General features: G+C 39.3%; 1 protein-coding gene across 1 annotated transcript in view; it reads right to left on the bottom strand.

The window, feature by feature from the left end:
* RAB3C (RAB3C, member RAS oncogene family) overlaps positions 1–16,695 on the bottom strand; it is a 140,446-nt gene extending 123,751 nt beyond the window's left edge. Inside the window, exons 1-2 of the mRNA XM_084305777.1 lie at positions 16,608–16,695; positions 6,471–6,698 (exon numbers count right to left, since the gene is read on the bottom strand). Of these exons, the coding sequence (XP_084161903.1) occupies positions 6,471–6,698; positions 16,608–16,631 (252 nt within the window). The 5' untranslated portion in view covers positions 16,632–16,695. The remainder of the gene's footprint in view (positions 1–6,470; positions 6,699–16,607) is intronic.
* Positions 16,696–22,646: the final 5,951 nt, after the last annotated feature.

The raw sequence follows: 22,646 nt of genomic DNA, 5'->3' as shown, positions 1-22,646 counted from the left end.
GAAGAAAGAAAGAAAGAAAGAAAGAAAGAGAGGGAGGGAGGGAGGAGGGAGGGAGGAAGGAAGGAAGGAAGGAAGGAAGGAAGGAAGGAAGGAAGGAAGGAAGGAAGGAAGGAAGGAAGGAAGGAAGGGAGGGAGGGAGGGAGGGAGGGAGGGAGGGAGGGAGGGAGGGAGGGAGGGAGGGAGGAAGGAAGGAAGGAAGGAAGGAAGGAAGGAAGGAAGGAAGGAAGGAAGGAAGGAAGGAAGGAAGGAAGGAAGGAAGGAAGGAAGGAAGGAAGGAAGGAAGGAAGGAAGGAAGGAAGGAAGGAAGGAAGGAAGGAAGGAAGGAAGGAAGGAAGGAAGGGAGGAAGGAAGGAAGGAGGAAGGATTCTACTATGAAACTTTCAGTTAAATAGTTTTCATGGCTCTTCAAAGATACGTGTAATCTAGAAAAGAGAGAAGTAAATGAAGGAGGAGAAGGGGAATATTTTAGGATAACAATATCCAACCACAGCTTGCATAACATTCAGTTGTCAGCAGGCAGCTTAAACCATGACAAAAACTGTTCTGCATTTCTACTTGTTTCAGCTAACAGGGAAGGCCCAGAAAGAGTTTGCCTTCTGCCATCACAGCCATGCTACTTATTAACCGCCTTTGCCCAGGAATAGTTCCTTGGGAGCCCTCTAACAGACTAGCATTTGTGAGCACTTTGTATCACTTATCCCTGCAGACAGGTCAGACTAACTGAAGGCTGGCTAGAGCTGCTGCCCTTTTCAGCCTACACCTCAAGCAGCAAATTAGCTTGTGCCAGGGAGCATTGCTAGGCTATGGAACTTGTCTATACTGTGAAACTGTCAGCATGTTTTCTGCCATGGTTTTGGCCCAGGTTTGCTAGCACTCTGCCAAACTTCTGAGGCAAGGCTCAGAAGTTAGACGAGGCCAGAGACCATTCCCAAGATAAAGTCTGGATGGAGCCATCCTCTCTCAGGGACTTAAAGAGTTTAAACGTGTGAACAAAAGCTATTCCATGCCAGCTGGACTACAGTGACAAAGGACAATCTCAGTATGTTTAATTTACTAGTACAGATGAATCCAGAGAAATCCCAATCCCTGCAGTTATCAGCCTTCTATATTGCTGTCTTCAAATCACTTGCTGCCTAGTATATGACTGGATACACATTTAATTTTTGTTCTGAGAGGACAAAAATCTCATTTTCAATATAGTTTTACTATCCTTATATAAAAAAGCTGTGTATTTTAAGCAGCAGCAAAACTGTCATCAGCACCTGGGAACAGAATCATGAAATAAACTGTGGTGGGGTTGTCAGAACAATTAAAAATACTCAGATGAGAAAAAAAATCAGGCTCTGGAAATTCCTGTGATGAGACATTTGTTACATTCACTATCCTCTATTTCCACACCCTATTCTCAACTCCATAACAGACTTCTGTATCTCAACTTTCAACACCTTTCATCTGAACCAACGAATTCAGTGACTGTTGCACTGACACCGTAGCCTTAGCCAATGTTACAAGGATATTTCTGGAATATTGTACTGCCTCCACACTTGCAAGTTAGCATAGGATTCCCCTGAAGTACTCCAATATCAAGGAAATTTTCATTCATACTCCTGTTTCCACAGATCCTCTGACACACAAAATATATTATTCTCATTTTAACTGAACCTCTTTTCATTGCCAGAGCACTGCCAGGTAGCTTGTTATGATCAAAACAAAAACAAAACAAAACAAAAAAGTTGCTTTATGTTAATTTTTTTTTTTTGAACTACTAGAGTTTTAATTATTGAATGATGAAGTTGGATTTCCTCATTCAGATTATAAAATCTAGTCCTCACCTAGTTCCTAGTCCCTTAGGTCCTCCCTAGTCCCTAAGACCTATGGCAATTTATAGAATTGATGTGACAATTGACATGAAGGCAGAAACATATGGGATATCTAATGAAACTGTCACATACAATTCTAGGAAGGGTATGCTGGCACAAGCAGCTTTCATACCAACTTCTGTAGGAGGATATCTTTTATTTGTGTGATCATTGTATCTAGTCCCCAGGAAAAGCCGTCTAAGCAGCAAAAAGTAATGAAGTGTTCTTGTTTGATATTTGCACTGAACTGCTGCAGTCAGATCAAACTATACAAACACTGTATGAATGTAGTTAGAAAGTAAAATAAACAGCTTAAAGAGGGAAAACTTGATGCTTGATTCCTCAAAGAAAATTTATACTCAAGTCAGTTAGAAATCACTGACAGTTCCGCCCAAGTAAATTTTAAACAGCAATTAAAGATGTGGCATGGATGCATTGTCAGTTAAATCAATGGAGTGATCTGTCTTCATTATTTTCTGTTTTCTAAGAATAAACCTTTTTGTTCCTATTCAAATATTTTATTTTGACAAATTATATTGCCCAAATTTACCTCTATAAATCTCTATAACCTTGTGCATTCTGTTATTTTTATTAAACAGTCTATAGTGTTTATAAAAGTAATGTAAACCTTTAGGGCATCAGAGTTGTGTGGTAAATTGTACAGTAAATGCAGTGATAGATTTATAAGGTTAAACTTTCTAAGTTTTTATTTATTTATTTATTTATTTTCCAATGTGCACCTCTTGAGCTTCCATTCATTTTCTTCTAAGTGTATGTTTGTAAGTATAGGTATTGACATGCCTTTTCTTTTTCATTCAACACAACTTGAAAGCTAAAAGCTTGAAAAGAAAGAATCTTACAGCCTTCCAGTCCATCTCTTTCATATTAGTAGTTGAAACCAAGTGGAAAAAAATATATTACTGTTTATTACTTGACACTGTAAAACATCCTAGAGTTCTCTCATGGACTTTTACTCTATGCACATATGTGGTATACATAAACAAAATTCTTGTGGAAAATTTCTTACCGTTTCTGTTGAGAAATCAATACCTTTTAAGGTAAAATGCATCTTTTATGGATTTCTCTCCTTAACAGTGTACCAATCCTGTTAATATTCTGTCTTTGTAATGTTCGTATCAGTGTGTGCACATTTATAACTTGCTGTGAAACAAAATTTCAGGGCCAGCTTATGACAGTAATAAGTAATGTGCTATCATTAATGAATACAACACTTTAACTCTAAAACCTCTCCCAGTTCAAGTAAGAAATATCATGGAAAGAAAGTATTTGGTTTAGAAGGCAAAAAACCTTACAGAGCTCCCAGCAGGCTCTCTCTGACCATACCACAAAGCAATAAAGATAAGTACTAGAGAGAGCCACATCCTCCCTGACTTTAAAAATAAAAGAAGACAATTCAATTCAGGCTCTTTGAATCCAAGAATAGGACACTATTGCCTCAAAGCAAGAAAAAATCTCAAACAAAGAAATAACATACAGGGCATCTCATTATGTAAGACAGCACCTACCTCAACCTGTTAACCCTTGCTATTTCATCTGTAATAATCGAACAGTAAAATTATTAAGGAATAATTACTCTGTTTCCTTGAGTGTCCATGCTGTCAAACAAACTTTTACCTTTCACTAAAAAGCATATTAGAATTTTATTCTGAGAAAATTGGTACTCCAAGCTCCAAAAGAATGCACACAAAAGATAGGGCTGAAATGCATGTGAAACATGAAGTTTGAATGTCTACCCAAGTAGAGAATGTGTAAAATTGTAACTGAAAACACAACGGATCATCTGTGTCTCTAGATAGGGAATTTTAGTGACTTTAACTGCATCACGATTTATACATTTCTGCATTTTACTGCCACACAAAGATAGCAGAACAGCAGCACTGAGTGTATTTCCTCACCATAGTATCTGGTAAAATATTTCAGCTCTGATCTCATCCTTCAGAATATGATTTAAACTTGCACTTCATTTTGAGTTTCTTCTGACTATTTAAACTTGTGATATTTTTTTAAGAATGTTTTATTTCACATTTATTGAACATTGTTTATCACATTATGTCACTAAATACTTTGCCAGTGATTCTGAAGGAAACATTATTAGCTCATTCATGTTTCTATTCAGAATTAACATTAAATCATGCTCACATTCATTTATTTTTATATTTATGTAATATAAATGGTCTTTTACAAATGCAGTTTGAAATGGAAATGGATATTGCACAACAATTTATTTTAGAAAATTATTTGCAAAATCAAAGATAAATAATAAAGTTTAATATAGAGAGGTGTTACATATACAGATATTGTATAGTGAGAATGATATAGCTATTGATACAACTTACAAGATGGGGTGATAGTTCTCTATTTCAGATTTTGTGCACTGGAATAGATTGCTGAGATATTTAACCAATTTTATTTAAGGACCCAGGGGTGCAACAGTCAATAGATTTATTCTAGAAAGTGTAACTGCAACATAATATTCTAATACTTAATTTTCCGTCTAAAAAGTGTGAACAGCAATAGTGAGCTGTTGTAATTTCAATTTATTTGGCAATCACAAGGCTTTTATGAATTGCCATTAAAATTGCAATGGGAAAAACAAACGTAAAAACAAAACAAAATAAAAACAAACAAACAAACACAAAACCAAGAAGCAGTGCTGGCTGGAGTAAAAAGCTTTAGAATGAAAGTAAGACCTGAAGTCTTGTTCCCTTAACCCTATGTCCTGAGAGGTGTCTTCATGAAGGTCCTTTCCATACCCTGAGCCTCTGCTCCCTCCTCCCTGTGGGACACAGAAACCTTTTACTTGTTTCACACATTTCACTTGAAAGTTTTTTTCAGACAAGAATTCTCCTGTATGCAGAACATTGCAGTTCAGATGGTGTTGCTGCCATACAAAGACTATCCAAATGTCCGTTCGACTAGAACTGGAAGTTTATTCCAGCTGGCAAGAATACAGCTGCTACATCCTCTCTATGCCATGGATAGCCCTGGACACATTTAGATTAATGGACTGCTTCAAGCCAAGCACATATTGGTAGTCTGGCATGAAAACACATTATGGGAAATATACTTGTGTCAAAGCAATCACATTAATATAACATCATAAACTGATGTTGCTGCTTTTGCCAGAAGACACATGAACGATAAAATCTACCATAGAGGCTACTTGGTAATTAAAAGAAGAACCCTGTAAGGACGATAATGTGAACACAATTTTATTGTTCCATTATCAAAAAATAATAAGGTAATGTCAATGTGAATTATCATGTGATCACCATCGTTAAAGTGTTACAATGAAACGAGCATGTTATTGCAGTGAAAACATGCACATGATACACAGTTAACTACTGTGCAGCACTATCTATTATGCTCTTGATAACAGCAAGTATCTGAGCTTAAAAAGGTAGAGAAGTTGAGAAGTAAGGAGTCTGAGTTCCAATACCTAGAGGGCACAGAACAACAAATCATTTGAGATAACAAGGACTATAGCCTACCTGAGATGACATGAATGAGATACATTTCCTAGGAAACTAGAAAATTCACCTTAGTTTTTACCTTACTAATCACAGTCTTCTCGTAAGAAATGAGATTGCTGGGAACCTGTGCCATATTAAAAAGAAATTAATTTTATCTGTCATTTAAAATGGGTTAGTTTACATGTAGTCCTGTTTGATCCGATGTTTCACCAGATCTATTGGCTGCCCATCATTAAATACATTTTTTAATGACTTGTATTCATGCACACAAAATCTTAGTTAATTAGGCTGTTATCTTGAAAAAGAAACATTGCTCAAAATCTTCAAATACCGAAGGAAGATGGCACAAACCTCAAATTTTAACTCCAGGTCCCACATTGTTAAAAGCTCTGCTATCAATCCCTCTAGCTGGGTATCACCATCACCCAAGAATGAGGAGATATGATATAGCTGCTGCATAAAGATCTTTTTGGCTATCCTTTCCTGTTGAGAAACGTTTGCAGAAAAGAAGAACACCTGTTCTCTGGCATCACAACTCTTCCAGTTTGGCATTTTTGTACCATACATGAGGTGCAGGCAAAGGACATGAGTTTTTGTACTTTGGGACAACACAGCTGTTATACTCTCACCTTCCACATTTGCTTCCTCAGCAGAAGAAGGAAGAGGTTTCAGGTGATCAGGATGACAAAGGTAGATGACAGAAGAAAAAAATATGCCTTCTGTTATGCATCCATTATCATTTCTCCTAAATGAATTTTTACTTTTGGTCGGGAAAAAGATCATAACTGGTACTTCAAAATAATCTGTAATAATATGAATCACTTTCAATAAACTATATATTGCACAGTAGTTTATACCTGGCTGCACAGATTATCAATATATGTCATCCTGTGCGTTTTCTTATTGGAATTTATTTCAGAATACATACTCTGCTGTACTTGGAATACCTTAAAAATCTGTCCATGTTCTAATATTCTAGACAGCAAAATGATGCAGGAAATAATTTCTTTTTCATTATTCTGCCATATATGTATACACAGGTTATGACATTCAGTGGAAACCCACAGGAGCTTAAATGTTATCTATCAAACTTATAGAACTATTATCCTTGGCTTACCCAAATCTGTAGCTTAATTCTTTTTTCATTTTTGAAAACTGTTTTTACTTTGAAATCGATCCCGACTGTGCTTACAAATGCAGAAGTAAAGGAGTCATCAGCATATCGGAACAAAAACGAGGTTTTCCCAACACTGCTGTTGCCAATGATGAGCAGTTTGAACATGTAATCAAAGTTCTGGTCAGATGTATCTTTCTGGCCATATCTGGAATCTTGAGCAGATGCCATCTGTAATTCAAAATAAAAAGAAATAATTTACTGTCCCTTGAATCACATAAAACTGGAAACATTTAGATTTTATTGGAATTTTGGTAACAGACATATAGGAACTGAAGAATTTCACAGAGGTTTAAGTAATTTCTATGTAACGACTTTAAGTTCTTGACTAAATGTGGTCTTGGGTACCTATTTCTTGTAATCATGGTAATAGTTGCAGTTGCAAAAGAGGATGTATCAAAGGTAAACATCACCAGTGACTGGTACTGAAAAAAGAAAAATCCTTCTAAAAATCTAGGACAGCTCTTGAGTACATGGTTAAAAATATTTACATTCAGAAAATGTGATGAATGAAATAAATGGTGAAAATATAGGCAAAGATACTTTTCTTAATATGTACAAGGAAGAAATCAGAGATCACTGGTAAGTTATGACATAGGAGGTATGTCATATTAAGCAAAAGCTTAATCTGTTTCATATCTGATACGATTCTTGAACAATTTATTTTACTGTAAATATGCTACAGTGTTTTGTAATATCTACAGCCTTTTGTATTGCCTACAGCCTACAGCATTTGCTATTAGTAGCTTTCAGTTACCATACCATCATATAATGAATTGAGACCTCGAAAATAAGGTCTTAATTTTTTTCAGTTCCCGGATCATACACAGTTTTGGAATTTGCAATGTTGGTGCAAGATAATCATAAATGACAATTGCCAATGTTTTCAAATTTAAGTCCTTAAAATAAGGCTTCTAATCCATATAAAGCATCTGAATAAACACAGATTACAAAAACTGAATACTGCTAAATATCAAGCTTATCTTGCTTAGAGACTTCAAAGATCACAGGATCCGTTTATAAATAGTATGCGTTTGGCTTTCAGGAGGGTTGCAGAGGTTAACTTGAAAACTCAACCACTATTTTACTTGGAAAGCTCAAAAAGCAGATGGCAAAAGTAACAACCTCAGAACTAGGTAGTATTTCATTTCATACACTTTCTAAGAAAAATCTGAAGTATTTTTGAGGTCTTGCAGGATTTTAAATTCTTGCAGTTTGGCAATACTAAGGGTATTACATTTACACACTGATTTCATAAAGACCAACAGCATAGACTACCATAAAGATTTTTGGAAAAGCAGCCCACATCCACGTTTTCTAAGATAGATGTTGCAGAGCGCATTTGGGCAGTCTGAGAGGACAGCTGGAACCTGGACCTTGCAGAAGGGTAAGGGCTGTAACCCACCTTCTCAGCAGCATTTCAATTACTGCTTACATTTTCTGAGTCAATTCTGCTGTCTCATAGTACAGTATGCCAGCTTCTTTGGGCTACTGGAGAGGCATATTAGAAGTGGGGACAAAAATTTCTGAAGGAGACAATGAAAGTAGCAAGCTTTTAACAGGAAATTTGGTATAAGATTTATATTTCATAAATAATGCAGTACTGAATGTTTGATTTTTATTTGGTTGTGACTAAAATTCTTGACTAAATGTGGTCTTGGGTACCTACCTGTTTCTATCCTGTGTTTGCATTGTCTTTAATATTTATTCTCTTCTTTCACAGACATGCAACAAAGAAGGTTTTAGAAAAAAATATATTCCAAGTGTATGCATCAGTAATATTTCGTCCTTTTCTATAGTGAAAGACAGAAAAAAAATCTTTTTCACCTTTACTACTCTCCCTTATACTAAAACTATACGGTGATATTTCGTCCAGAACATATGAAAAAGAAAATCAAAATATGTTTAAGCTAGTCTAATCACAACAGGCTATAAAGTAGTAAAGAACAGAGCACTGATATTACATAAGACTTCCAACAACAAGTCAATGAAATCTGGCAGATCGAAGACTGTGCAGTGGCTGGGGATGCCAGTGTAGCCTTCACACTTTTGCCAACAGCCTGTTCTGCTGCCTTGCTGGTTCCCCTCCGTAATGCAGTAGCTAAGACCATAGTTACCACTTCTAACAAGAAGAATGATTTTGTTTCTTGGTTTTATCTCCTAAGAAGTCTTCCATGTAATTTCTTCAGCTTGCTTAAGGCTTACAAAGAGAGATTTTAGCTTGCTGGCCCCAGACTCATGTGCCTAATGTTTCATCACTATGTACTTCAATGCCTCACACTTCAGAAACAGTATGATTCAGTGAGCAGAGGAATCCGGAGACCTGGATGCTAATAATAGTCCCACCAAAGCTAGTACATTATGTAGCCTTCTTGAGTAAGAAGATGTTTCTTGTTGATGCTTTTAAACACAGTCCTTCCCCGCAAAGAAATTCAGTGCTCCTCTAAATTAATGTGTTTATGTGCATTACCCATGTGATAGTTTTCTTAAAAGTTCTTTAAAAATTATTAAAAAATAAAAAGCAACATCTTTTCTATGCCTTGAACTTATGGATTCATTATCTACAGTACCACAGGCAGAATTATGGGCAAGTTGAACATGGAAATGCAGCCAACTTTTATTTCAGATATAAGAATATTTCTGCCTATTATAAGATGCAGAAGGCACACAGAAGGCATGGGAAAGGCCTAGTTTCTCTACCTTCCATCTGGGAAATCAGGAGAGGACTAAGTTACTGATAATAATTCAAAATATTCAGGGACTAACTTCAGTATAGAGAGGCAGTCTCCTGAGAACAGCTGTAGTGCTCCTTTCCTGTGTCCAAAACACAGGTGAGTTGTAGAGAAGTACTAGTGTCTGCACTGGCCTGAAGAGACATCAAACTCTGCACTGGTGCTAATGCTTTGCCATTACTTCCTAAAATCATATTCCCAAAGCTCATTCACTTTATAGAAAGCACGTGGACAGATTTCTTAGAGTACAATTCACATCACCTGCATCAGGCACCCAGTGTAAATGAAATTCTAGAGGAGTCTCTATTTTTCTTGAAGAGAAACCTAGATCCTTCGTCTTCTTGGGCTTTGTAAATACCCCTGCAGTGCTTCTTCTTCTCAAATGCAAACTGCTGTCTTCAAGTATGGAGTGTACTCTAGACATTTCCATGTATTAATATGTCAGTTCACTCCTGACAGGACTTGTGTAGACATTTGTGTACTATATAGGCATTCAGCAAAGAAATGTGAAAAAGCTGATGCTGATGTTATGTTACTCCTTTGGAAACAATGTTGGAGACAAGCAGCAGGATTGCCATACTCAGGCCTGTTAATTAAATAGTGCATACACTGACAGAAGCCAAATAAACACGCCAACCTCACTAATATTCTGTTTCCAAGAAAGCAAAAACTTTACCTTTATTTTGACAAAATTCTCATCTGAAATGATAAAATGGCTATATTAAAGAAGCAACACTTTCAGTAAAACACAGTGAGTTATCTCTTCAGTTCAAATTTGTCCTTGTTAAGTAAAATTAAAGAGAAAGAGGCTATTTCCATTTTCATTGCATAACCATTTTTCTTTAGAGTAAGTCCCTACTCAGATCTCTACAGCCAACATGACATTAGCACCAAAGGCAGCCTCAGGCCACCTCATAGTGGACTCAAGAAAGACCTAAAAGCCCACGGGGAACAATAAGCGCAAGACAAAGGTCAGAAAACCTATAGTCAGGAGATACCACATGCTATCCTTACCAAAACCAGGGAGAAGGTAAGTCCCCATCTTGAATATGGCCAAAGAATAAAAAAGGGATGGCTTTGTGTGCTTCTCCGCTTACAACTGTATTGGGTATTGTTAGCAGGGAGCTGTAGTGGGGGTCCCTGTGAGCAGAGCCCAGCAGCTGTTCACATCAGTTGAGAGCCAGCTCCAGGTGACTCAAAAAGGGACCCGCTGATGGCTAGAGAAGAGCCAGTAAGTGATGCTGGTTGCGCCTTCGTGAGAACAGATTTAAGAAAGGGGGGAGGGGGTGGGAAATACTGCTGGTGAACAGCATCTGGGAGACAGAGAAGAGTGAGAAGCAGCCCTGCAGCCACCCGGGTCAGTGCAGCAGGAGGGCAGGAGGTGCTCCAGGCAGGCAGCAGCAGTTCCCCTAAAGACTGTGGACAGGTCTCTGGTGGAGCAGGTTGTCCCCCTGCAGCCCATGAGTCCCACATGGAGCAGATCTCCACGCTGCAGCCCGTGCAGAAGCCCCTGGTGGAGCAGGTGGATGTGGCCTGGAGGAGGCTGCGGCCCATGGAGAGCCCCCACAGGAGCAGGCCCCGGGCCGGAGCTGCAGCCCGTGGAGAGGAGCCCACGCAGGAGCAGGGGGTCTGGGGGGAGCTGCCGCCCACCCGTGGGGGACCCGTGCTGGAGCAGTTTGCTCCTGGGGGATGGACCCAGTGGTATGGAGCTATGTGGGAGCAGGTCTTGAAGAGCTCCTGCCTGTGGGCAGCCCCCGCATTTTGGGAAGGACAGCATCCCGTGGGAGGGACCCCGTGGGGATCAAGGGCAGAGAGGGACTGTGAAGGAACAGAAGAGATGAAGCATCAGGGACTGACCACAGCCCCCATTCCCTGTTCTCCTGTGCCCCTTGGAGGGGAGCAGGTAAAAAAAGGATGGATGGGGAAAGGTGTTTATGGTTTGCTTTTAGTTTCTCTCTGCTCTGTTCTGGTAGCAATATGCAATAAAATGCATTAATCTCCCTACTATGAGCCTGTTTTGCCCATGAGAGTAATTGGTGAGCAATCTCCCTGTCCTTAACTCAAACTTTGAGTCTTTTCCAGGGTGTTTTCTACCCCTTGTCCATAAGGAGAGGGCGTAAGAGAGCGGTTGTCCAAATGGGTGAAACCACCACAACAGCACAACTTTCAGCTCCTTAAATTAATATCATTTATTGGCATAGACAATTTTAATCATCAAGCAGAGTTCTCTTTACCAGGCACAGGTAGTTTGCAAGTCTCATGTTCAGCTGCTTCCTTGATCCCAAAAGAACAGATTAAAACAGGGCAGGGCTGAGAAAAAAAAAAAAAAACAAACAAAAAAAGCCTTCATGATAATAATGAAACACTTGGCTATGTTTCTCTTTATGGCCTTAGAGGACCTTTTCCTTTGACAGAATTAATTTGAATAGCTTTTTCACTTAAGCAGGGCAATTTGCCATGACCTCCCTGGCCTGCACATCACTTCAGTTTTAACTTATATACGTGCTCCACTCTGGATGTCTATGCAGAATTAATTGCCCCTGGAAAAGAGGATGCCAGAAGAAAAGCTGGGATTGAAAACACTAAGGTTCATTCCTTTGTGTCTTCCACAACTACTTTTTCTTCTTTTAAAAAATAATAATTGGCACATCTTAAAGGAAAAGATCAAAGGGTATTCTAGGGAAAATGTCTTCTTTCTACCTAATTTTTGCAAAGCCTTGTGGATCACCCTCAACATCTAATTTTTAACTGGCCAATTAATAAGTCTTAACAGAGTTCAGTGGACAAAGCACCGATCACTTATTTGGAATCACAGATAGCCAGCCATCTGCAGAGCACATCTTGTCAGCCAATGTACTTGGCAGCATCAGGAGAAGCTTATCTGCTGCAAGGTATCATGAGGTTATATTCACAAATATTTGTAAGCATAACATACTTAATCTGAAAGGTGTAATTAAAAATGCAACGCTTTATTATAAGTGACATAATAATAAAAAATTCCAAGTTAGGGAATATTGGGAGAATATATAGGGAGATGAGAATCTAAAACATTTTAGAGAAGCTCTACTTACTTCATATCAGCATGAATGTGGCCACAGTGCTGGCAGCTGCCCAGAACAGCAGAATGCGATGTACCACAAAGAATGGTTCTGGCAAAGCCCTAGCACATGAATTCTGGTGATCTACATGTACTTGTGGTGAGCTACGGCATTACTCAGCCATTTTCCATTACTCAGCCATCCTTCCTTAACCTAAGTTTACCATCTTCAAGAAAAGAGTTGCTTCAGAAAGATATTTCCAATTCCCACTCGCTCAAAATACTTCAAATACTGGCAAAAACAGAAATAAAGTCCTAGGTGTGTTAGTCTAACACAGGACGTCAAGAAGTCACCAAAATGGTACAGCTCTGAAAAGAATAAATAGAAGATGCATCAGGCAAGATATTCCAGTCAAAATAAATGGTGATTTACCAGGGAGTAAGAAAGAGAATTAGGAGAGTAGATGGCTACAGCCCTCTGCCATTAGCCTTATCAAGTGCAGCACTTTGGGCCATGAGATGTAACAGAGACTGTGCATTTTCTAAATCGGTAAAGCAGCTGCATCAGGCCAAAAGAAGAAGAGAAATACTAATGTCCCTGTCTAAGGCATTAGTGAGATGCCATTAGCAACAATTGTCATCAAATGTGTTTATGAAAGCTGACTTTAAAAAGGAAAATATAGAAAAGGGTTACTGGGAAGACCAAATGAATGAAGACCTTAGACTATGAGTGAAATCTATGTTTAAAAAAAAAAAAAAAAAAAAAAAAAAAGTAAAGTGTGTGCTGATTTCTCTAGATAGTAACCTGGAGTAAACATTTGGGGATGAGAACTATTCAGATGGATGTGTCCTGGAGCAGACACTGATCATTGAGACAAAATGTATATAAAGTGGTCCTGTGTGTCTTTGAGATAGAGATTAGAATATATCTAACCTGAAAAGGAGTAAGCTTCAACAGTACACCTCCAGGTAGGGTTAGTGACAGGAAGAGGACTACTGGCTCCAAATGCAGCTTGATCAGTTAACAAAAGGGTGCTTTGGTTAAAAAGTTTGCTCTCTGGACTCAATGGCTTGGTATAGGCCAGTACTTCTAGTTTGAACCAAGAATAATCTAATAATTCTGCTAAGTGATAGAGATGAATTGGCTTGATAAATTCTGCATCTAATACCTCTGGTTTGGCTTTTTTCATCATATTTTTCTAACCTCTTAAATATCTGGAAATGCCCTTTTTGCTTGCTGTTGCTTTTGTCCATCATGTTTGGATGTATCTGGTATAAACCATTTCTCTCTGGGCATAACCATACGTAGTGACAAACGGATACAGAAAAATCAGAAGAAAATGTTCTCATTTATTTCCTTGGCAAAGCATCAGAAATGCTTATATTGTCTTTACAGATTATTTACCATTCCCTGCTATTCCCTTACCTCTATGGCATTAGTGACCTGTGAAATTATTTGCCCCAGCAAGTGAAAGAGAGTCTGCAGAGTTCTGGAAATTTCTACAAACTGTCACCAGTAATGCCCATATGCTGTGATAAATGCTAAGAACAGGTTATCCAAACCACATTCCAACTTTTTGATTTTTGCAAAGTGCAGGGATTTGGAAAATGTGCATGGTACAAGCAGAAAAAGAGTGAAGCTTGGAGAGAGTGAATTGATGGGAGAATAACAGAGAATTTCCCATTGAATTTTCATTTTTCAGACTACCGTCAAGACCCTAGGGGAAACTGCTGAGAGATGCACAGACATTTCAAGTAATTCAGACCAGTTATTAAAAGAACACACAGAAACCATACACACATCTGTGTTTCACAGAAAGAAAAATAATTAAATAAATCAAGTTCACTGCTTTTGACTCTTAAAACAAAGCCTTCTCCGTCACCATGAGTGCTGTTCAGACTTACAACTTTCCTTTAAAAATACAACTAGAGATGAAAAGAAGTCACAAACTCTGACCCAGATCCAGTAATATCTGGCAGTTTACAATAGCCAGTTTTTGCACTGGGTAACTCCCTCTCTGACAGAACTGTTTAAGCTGTGTCTTTTATAATTTTTGGCCTTTCTCATCCACAGAGAAATTGCATGAGCTTGAGATTCAAACAAAGGATTCATAAGCATAGGAAGACTGCCACTGTATGGGCCCTTTTTCTTATCCTTTTAAAAAATTTTAACTTCTTAGTTTTCTTTTTAATTACTGATTTATGGAAATGGAAAAAATGATGCTTACACATTCCTCTGACTTGTTTTCATCATGATCAAAAGACATGTGCTTGGTCACTTGTTCTGTTGCTCTACAATTCAGAGAGACGTTAGCTCTAGAACAGACTGTTCCATAAAGCTGTTGTGTACAAACAAGCAACTACACTTGTTTCATGTAATAGGAAATCAGATAGCCATAAGAAAGAAATTAGGCAATTAGTTCTGCTAGTTCTAAACCATATTTGAACAAGGACCAACCATACCGGCCCAATGTGGGAAAAAGAGAAGATGGTTAGAAAGAAGACCCCAAAATAAAATATTGTTTTGTTCAAATCTTTAATAAGAAAAATATGCAAATACACAGGGAATGGTGCAAGCACAAGAAAAAAAAAAAAAAAAAAAAAAGAAACTACAAAAGGAAATCAAACCTTATCTACCAGGCTGCATTTTCATGTCTTGGAAAAATCCAGATTTTTTATTATAATTTTGGATCCAATATGTTAAAAAATAGACATCGCTTGGCTGTATCACCAGTTGTGAAAAAGTGGAGTTTATAGTTTTTGTGTCTTTAAAGCTCTTTGCTGTCTCTTTTTATACTAAAGCTCTGCCTTCTGCTGACTTTTATTCAATTACATTAAACAATAATTCAATTTGTACTGATAATCAGATATAAAAAACAAGCAGCAGTTTTCTGATATATGTCAAGTACATATATTTTTCTAACTAGACATTACTTTTCTCAGATTTTATTTTAATGTCCCATCATCTTGTTTCCATAAGTATGTAACAGTGCCAGTGAATTCAACACCTGTCAAATGTCAAATGCAAGCGACCAATCTGTATTTTTCATCCTTTACTAGCAAAATCTGCTTTTTATGAAAGACTCTCCAAAGCCAATGCCTGCTAAACATAACTTTGATATCTCAATAAGCATGTGTAAATAAAAGGCAAATGCTAAACAAATATTCCCAACACATGCATGGAGCATGCAGAACTAGGCATTTAAATGCCTAGCACCCTAATTATTGCTGTTCTTCAACCAGAAAACTGAAAGACATTTTTACTGAAGAGTGGCTTATTTCTAGTGCACCGCTTTGGTTGAAAGGTTTCAGCATGTGACATCCAAGCAATTGCTCTGCAAAAGATTTATGAGACGATCATTCTCTGTCCAAAGTCACAGAAACCCAATGCCACATCTGCGTAACTTAAGGTTTCAGATGTCTTTTTGAGCATGCATATTGAAGAGCTTGCAGATCCTCCCTTCAAGCTGATATTCTATTACTGCCAGAGCAGATATCCAGCATGAAAAATATTAGCTAACAGGGCTGCAGTTCATAACTTAAATCACTGCTGACTGCGAAAGTGCTCTTTGCATTGTACAAAAACAGTGGGATTTATTGTTACCAATCCACCAGTAACATGACTGATCTTCTGTTAAAAAACAGCCATGTGTTCGAGCGTGTAGCCTGGGGCCCCTGCAAGACATTGTGAAAGGAGCCCTAAGAAATAGCTGGCGCATGGCTGGCCACACAGTGTAAACTGTTTTGAAGCAACTACCCAGAAACTGCCCAAAGACGCACGCAGTGTCACCAGTGCCCCTACACGATTTGTGTCTCACGGGGCACTATGCTTTCCCATATGCCAAATGGTTGAAAAGGGGCCACCTCTTCGCTGCTCCCAGCCCTCACACCGAGCCACCTTCTCCTGGTGCAGGTGGATAACTGCTCCTGGAGCAAACCGGCGGAGGGGACACCTCGCCGACGTCCCGCACTCCCAGACAGGATCCCAAAACACCCCATCCTCAAAACCCAGCACCCACACGAGGAGCCGCCACCGACGTCGAGGGGCACGAAGGGTGTCGGCGGGGCCCCGTGTGCTCACCCCACCGAGACCCGACACCCACACGTGGACACTGGCGGGGTGCGAAGCCCCGCTGCCCTCCTTCCCTCCCGGGGTAGCGGGACGGGGGTCGCAGCGAGCCCCCCGCCCCACAGCGGGCTGCCGGCTCCCCCGTCCCCACGGGGGTCCCCACACGCCCCCCGGGGACCCTTGCCCGCTGCTACCCGCCCCTCCCGGCCGCGCTGCGCCCGCCGCCCCCCGTCCCCACCGACCTGCACGGGCGCTTCGTGCCTCATGGCCGGGCGCGGCCGCAGCTCGCCCCGCTGCCGCTGCCGCTCCCGCCCGCCGCCCGCCCGGGCTCTGCCGGCGAGCCCGCCCCGCGATCAGCACCGGAGCTGTCCCCGCTCCTCCCTTCGCACCGCCCCTCCGTCCCTCTCCCCCCGGCACCCCTCCGGGAGATGTAGTCCCCTCCGCACCGCTCCCCAGCGCCCGCCGCCGGCGTGCCGGAGGGGAAGGACTACAACTCCCACCATGCTGCGTGAGGAGGTGGAGAGCGGGGAGGGAGCCCCGGAGCGGCTGCCGGGGAAGGCTCGGCCGGGCGGGCAGCGCTCCCGTGCCGTGCGGCAGGGGCAGGCGGTGCGGGCGGCACCGACCCGCGGCCGCCTGCGCCGGGCTTTGACGCTGCGGCCCCTGCGCCGGGCAGGGTCAGCCCCCGGGGCTCCTCGCCGCCGTTTTCTGCTCTCCGTGCTCACGCTGTCATTCTTGGCTTGGGTTTGGTTCGCAGCAGGGCTTTGAGGAACGGTCGCGCCGCCGTGGTGGCACGTGCGGTGGTACCGAGGCCGTCCGAGACCTCGCCAAAAAAGCAGCACGCCTTCTGCATCTGCCCCCGGGCCTGTCTCTGTTGTCCAAGATGTTCTAAGCATCTTTCTCGGCTTTTTTTTTTTTTTTTTTTTTTTTTTTTTCCCCATATCCGTATCCTCTAGTCCTTGGTTATAAGCCCAATCTTACAGGTCCCAAACAGGTAGGAAAGTGTATGATCAGTGTTGTATTCGGCTTTAAGATTTGGTTTGTTCCCCCCTGATGAAGCAGTGAAGATGAAACGTAGGTGTGAGCAGTGAAGGCAAGCAGTTTGGGATGTTTGCCACAGGCTGGATGCCACCAGGACAGAGAAGAAGGCGGGTGGGGTGGCCAAGGTGGTGTGGAAGCCAGTCTGTCTCTGCACCTCGCACTGCTGAGTGTGTGGTATATGCTGCTTAAAGTAAATCACCTGCAGGAGTTGTGACATACGCAAATTGTTTGTATAAAGAAGATAGCAGTACGGACTAAAGTGTATATAAAACGTTTTATTTTCATAAAATGAAAGTAATTCATGAAAAATGAAACTATGTTCATTTTTTTTCATAAAATGAAAAGTAATTTTATTTTTTCATTGCAGGTTTTTAATTTCATTGACAGATATCCAAAACTACTTAATTATAACATGAAAAGAGGAATTAAGTGGTGATGTGGTGTTTTAGGTCTTTCTTCCAAAACCATAATGTATTCTGTTATGCTTGTTCTCATCTGAGTCTTCTGTCCTGTGCAAAACACTTCATGTTTCTCTTTCTGTCACTGTGGGCATGAAAACATCATGAATTTGTTCAGTGCTTACATTTTAAGCCTCTGTGTGTGTGCATGCATGAATGTGTTACGAGCTGGATTTTTTATGTGTGAGTTTTATTCTCTCTATTGATTTTAGGTGAATACATACCAAAAAAAAATATTGGATAGCAACCCATTTCCCTCTGAAAACAGAGCACATTATGTTTGTTTTGTTTTTCAAAAAGTATAAACACATTATACAGTCTTGAATATCACGAACTGTAGCTTTCCAGAAAGCAGTTCTTATTTGGGAGTGGCCTTTTAAATCTTAGCTGAATAGATATTTGAAGCAGTAGATTCAAATATTCAGAGAAGCTTTTGATTATAGAATTTAGAAAGCAGATACTCTGAATTCTATTAAACTTTATAAGTGGATTTACTGCAGATACTGTGTTAGAAATTACAAGAGTTAAATGATGCTCAGTTCCTAGATGCATCCCAAGACAAAGATCTTCCACATCTTTTTGTTATATTGGCATTTATCGTACCATTGAAGTCTCCACACAATCTCACACCTAAAATTTCTGTACAGGAAGCTTATCAAGATAAAGCAGGATTATTTTTTAGGTTTTCATACGTGCTCCTTCAAAGTATTAGGTTATCTTATTTTATTTTTATGAAAACTCAAAAAGTTAAACAGCATCTCTACATAAACGATAGTCTTCTGTTTCTTTCATTTTTAAAAGGGATAAAAGCTTAAGAAATAGCGCTGGAATTGGTTGCAGAGATGATGTTGCAGAGGTTGCAACCATGTGGTTGCAGAGATGATACCTTTTTTTAAAAAAAAAATTACTCAGGTTTTGCTTATTATTATTAACTTTGAACTCTTCTTTTTGACTCCTTCAGAGACTTCTGCAGATGACATGGGAAAGAAATGGGCCAGAATTAAATAGTCTAGTGCTATACACAACTAACATTTTCTTCCTCAGACATGCCAATCCAGTAATATGTCTTGACAATATTCTTGGATACTTTGTCCACAGAGCATTGTTTTTGTGGGGCTGGAATTTCTATTGATTACTGATCACTGTTTTACAACATGTTAACATGGTTGGAACATGGTGTGCTTAAAGCTCTCTTTTGTGCATAGTTACTGTAAACTAGCTGTTTTCACAAGATGCGAAGGACCCAGTTTAGTAAAATACCTAATTCTTTTAATCAGGAGTGCTGCTAATCTAAGAAAATACTGAAAAAGTAGATATTAATGATAACTAATATTTTCAATGACTGCTTCTTTTGCACTTGCTAACACTCACAAGAATGAATATTTTTTTTTCATAACAAAGGCTGTATCATGGAATACACCAAAAAGTTATTATTTAGTAATTTACACTATAGAATGTTTCTATAATGTTCTTATTGTGATGGCACATAATCGTTCATATAACTTAAGTCATCACAAAAGCTAACCTACAATTAGCAAGCTGTCTGTGAGTTGGCTAGTATAATAAATCTGACTTATGTAGTTGTAGAACAATGTTATTTTAATATGTTTTTCTGTTTTCATAACAGTTGTTTTTTTTCCCCTTAAACACTAATTTTATAGTATGCAGAAGATAAGAAATAACTTTCAGAACTGCATACTAAATAAAAGACATCTTGTATTAACAATGGCATCAGGAGACAGCTGATTTGTATCAAACTGAGTTGTTTTGGATGAGTGAATTCTGGAATGATGGACACATTGTTAACAATGCTGTTTCTCAATTCCTCACTAAAAGCCCATGTAACTAAAGAAAATATAAATGTAATACAACTTTTATTTCACAAGTTCAATTCATGCATTGGAAGCAAATGTTTTCTGTGCTTTCTAAGTCTAGGCCATCCTATACAATTAATAAGTAAGAATCAGAAAAAAAAAAAAAAAAACTATGCTAAGAGGGAAAGAAATAAGGAAAAGAGAGTTAACTAGTAATATGCATTCACCTCTCATTTTTAGATCTAAATACAAATCCTTTCACTTTGTGATTTAAGAAAATAGTTTCCTGGTAGGTACAAAATGGCAGTCATTTTGAAGTATCTGTAGATCTTAACAATGTTTTTTTCTCATTTTCTCTTCCTTAATGTCAAACAGCTTTCTGTTTTCACCTGACCTTTTCAAACACAGTATTTCTTTTACTCAGGCATGCTGTTTGACTTATCCTGGGTTTGGACTTTGGATGCAGAGAAAAGGAAAAAAAAAGAGAGAGAGACATGGGTCTTCACAAAACAATAGATGATGTTCACTTTGACTTAATCTATCATTTTTGCAAGTTTGGCTTATGCTTGTGAAATGTAAAAATGTTAGCAAAAGATCTCAGGAATGTTTTTATTTTAACTGAGTTTTAAAAACTCAGAGTTTTTAACGTTTAAAATCTGCCTCAGTTAGAGATCTCAGATGCACACCAACTGTAAAAAGTCTGTAGGGACTTCTAGTTACACTAGAAGACAGGTAAACTAAACAGAACCTTGTCAAGTAGTATACATGTAAGATGGCAGTTGTTATATTTGCAACAGATTAAGATCTTCACCACTGTATAGATGCCTGATTTGGTGACCTTGGCAGATTCTGCAAGTCCCTAAAATCCCAACAGACAAGACTCGCACGTCAGGCCACATGACAGCACACTGCTGATGCATGAACTGGAGGTGCCTCAGTAGGGAATGAAAAAGCGGTGGCTGAAAAAGCAGGTCTGATCCTCAGCACATGAGAATTGACAGGTCAGCATTACAATGAAGGATAAGTAAATTGTTCCAGTCAGTGAAATTTCTTTTTCTTCTGTTTGTCAGTATAAAAGGTACAATCAATCTGTTCTGTGTTAAACTTTGCAGCCACTAAAACTGCAACACAGAACTGAAATGCAGCTTTTCATTCTGTGGCTAAGGGACCAGCATAAATAACTGCAGTTCTGCTGCCAATGGAAATGAGCACTGGGGTAATCTGTCTTTGCACTGCAGTTGCCATGGCTACTGGGTCACAGCACCAGATATGCTGTCACGTTTCCTGCATCCTCATGTGCTGCACTCAGTGGTCTTGTTGGAAAAGACAAAAGGGAAAACTTGCACTGTATTTTTCATTTTTTATTGTATAGCACACTTCTGTGTCTCCAGTAAGCTCACCCTGGTCCATGAAGATCAAACAGGAGTTTCATACAGGTAAGAGCCTTTGTCCTGGGGCCACAGAAAGAAGCCTCTTAACCTCTGACTCCAGTCACCACCAAGTCTGAGCACTCTCATTGCTGTGCATCTACATGTCCAGAGACATTTGCAGGCAAGGGACAAGCTGCCACTTGGAGATGAAGGTGGGAGTACTTTTAGTCTTTCAATGCAGTCTTTGGTTCAAACTTTGTAAATCTTAAAAACATCCGCTGAGATGTGTCCTGAGCAAGGGCTTTATGGTGAGTCTGCATACCATTAAAGAGGAACACCAAAGCAGTGCATATACTCATCGTGATGGTTAGGTTATAATATACATGTATTTCTTATGTAATGTTTTTGCAACAAGCTTTCTATTCATGGCAAAATTTCATTATCCTAAGCTTTTTGTATTTCAGAAGAATGGTTCTTTAACTGTCCATGCATTCCTCCATACCATTTGTTTCAAGATAAGTCCTAGATGAGAGAAAGCTCTTAAAAGATAAAAGAACATACTTTTAGTTTCCATCAACGATGGAAATTCTTAAGCATAGCAAACAAAATCCAGTTTTCTCAGATACATAATGTATCACATCACAGTTCTGGACAGTCATTAGATGACATTGATGGCTCACAAGTGACAACAGCCAGATCTGTCAGGTGTCAGACCTAGAGAAAGAGGTTCTGAGGCTACTGCTCTGGTAGGATTTCTCAGAGAGTTCTTACTGTCAAATTATGTGTGTTTTGCCAAAATATTTTTTAAAACAGCATAGCAGCAAACATGTAATGAATTCAGCTGAAGTTCTGCAGAAAAGTTAAGGGAAGCAGCAGGCAAAGACAATGGGTTTTAGGCTCTCAGACCAAGTGGGCTGATTATTTTTCTGCTCCTGGCTGGTTGGTTGAAGAAATAATCTTAACCGATTTTATCAGATATACACACTTGGAACCCATAAAATGGAACTTCTGTGGGTGTGCTGTCATTCATTTTGCATCTGACTTGTCTGCCTTTCCTCTGTATGATGTTGCTTCCAATAAAGCTTCCAATAATTAATGCAAATGACCGATACTGCTACAGTTCACAGATCTTTTGCAGTTCACTAATTTCCTTTTGAAAGTTTCTGCTACAACTGTAGAATGAAGAAAAAAAAAAATGGGAAAAAGAAACATCTAGTTAAAAGAAGTGCTTGTAATCATATTGCATATATTTCAGCCAAAAATGTAAAAAAGCTTCAGGAAGTAAGTATGTTCACATATAGCTCTAATATAATTTAAGTTTGCTTGCTTTTTGTCGTCTAATAAGCATTTCAAGATAGAAACACAGTTGCTGCTAATGATATCATGGTGATTTTATCAAGTACTTCCCATGAATACTGTGCAGCTGTGCTAGAAGAGGCTACTGTGGCAGGAAACAACCTAACAGCTATTTTTGGGTCCCTTAGCTATGCATGACTCAGGAAGAAAAAGAATCATTACTTGATTTTCTATTCTGCCTCGGTACTTAAAACACCAATCACCAGGCCTACTCAGACATCAATCCTGTTTCATCGGGGAGATGA

Source organism: Netta rufina (genome assembly GCF_964035555.1).
Source record: "Netta rufina genome assembly, chromosome: Z".
Classification (NCBI taxonomy): Eukaryota; Metazoa; Chordata; class Aves; order Anseriformes; family Anatidae; genus Netta; species Netta rufina.
The sequence above is the reverse complement of the archived record's forward strand: the minus strand, read 5'-3'. Positions and strand labels throughout refer to the sequence as shown.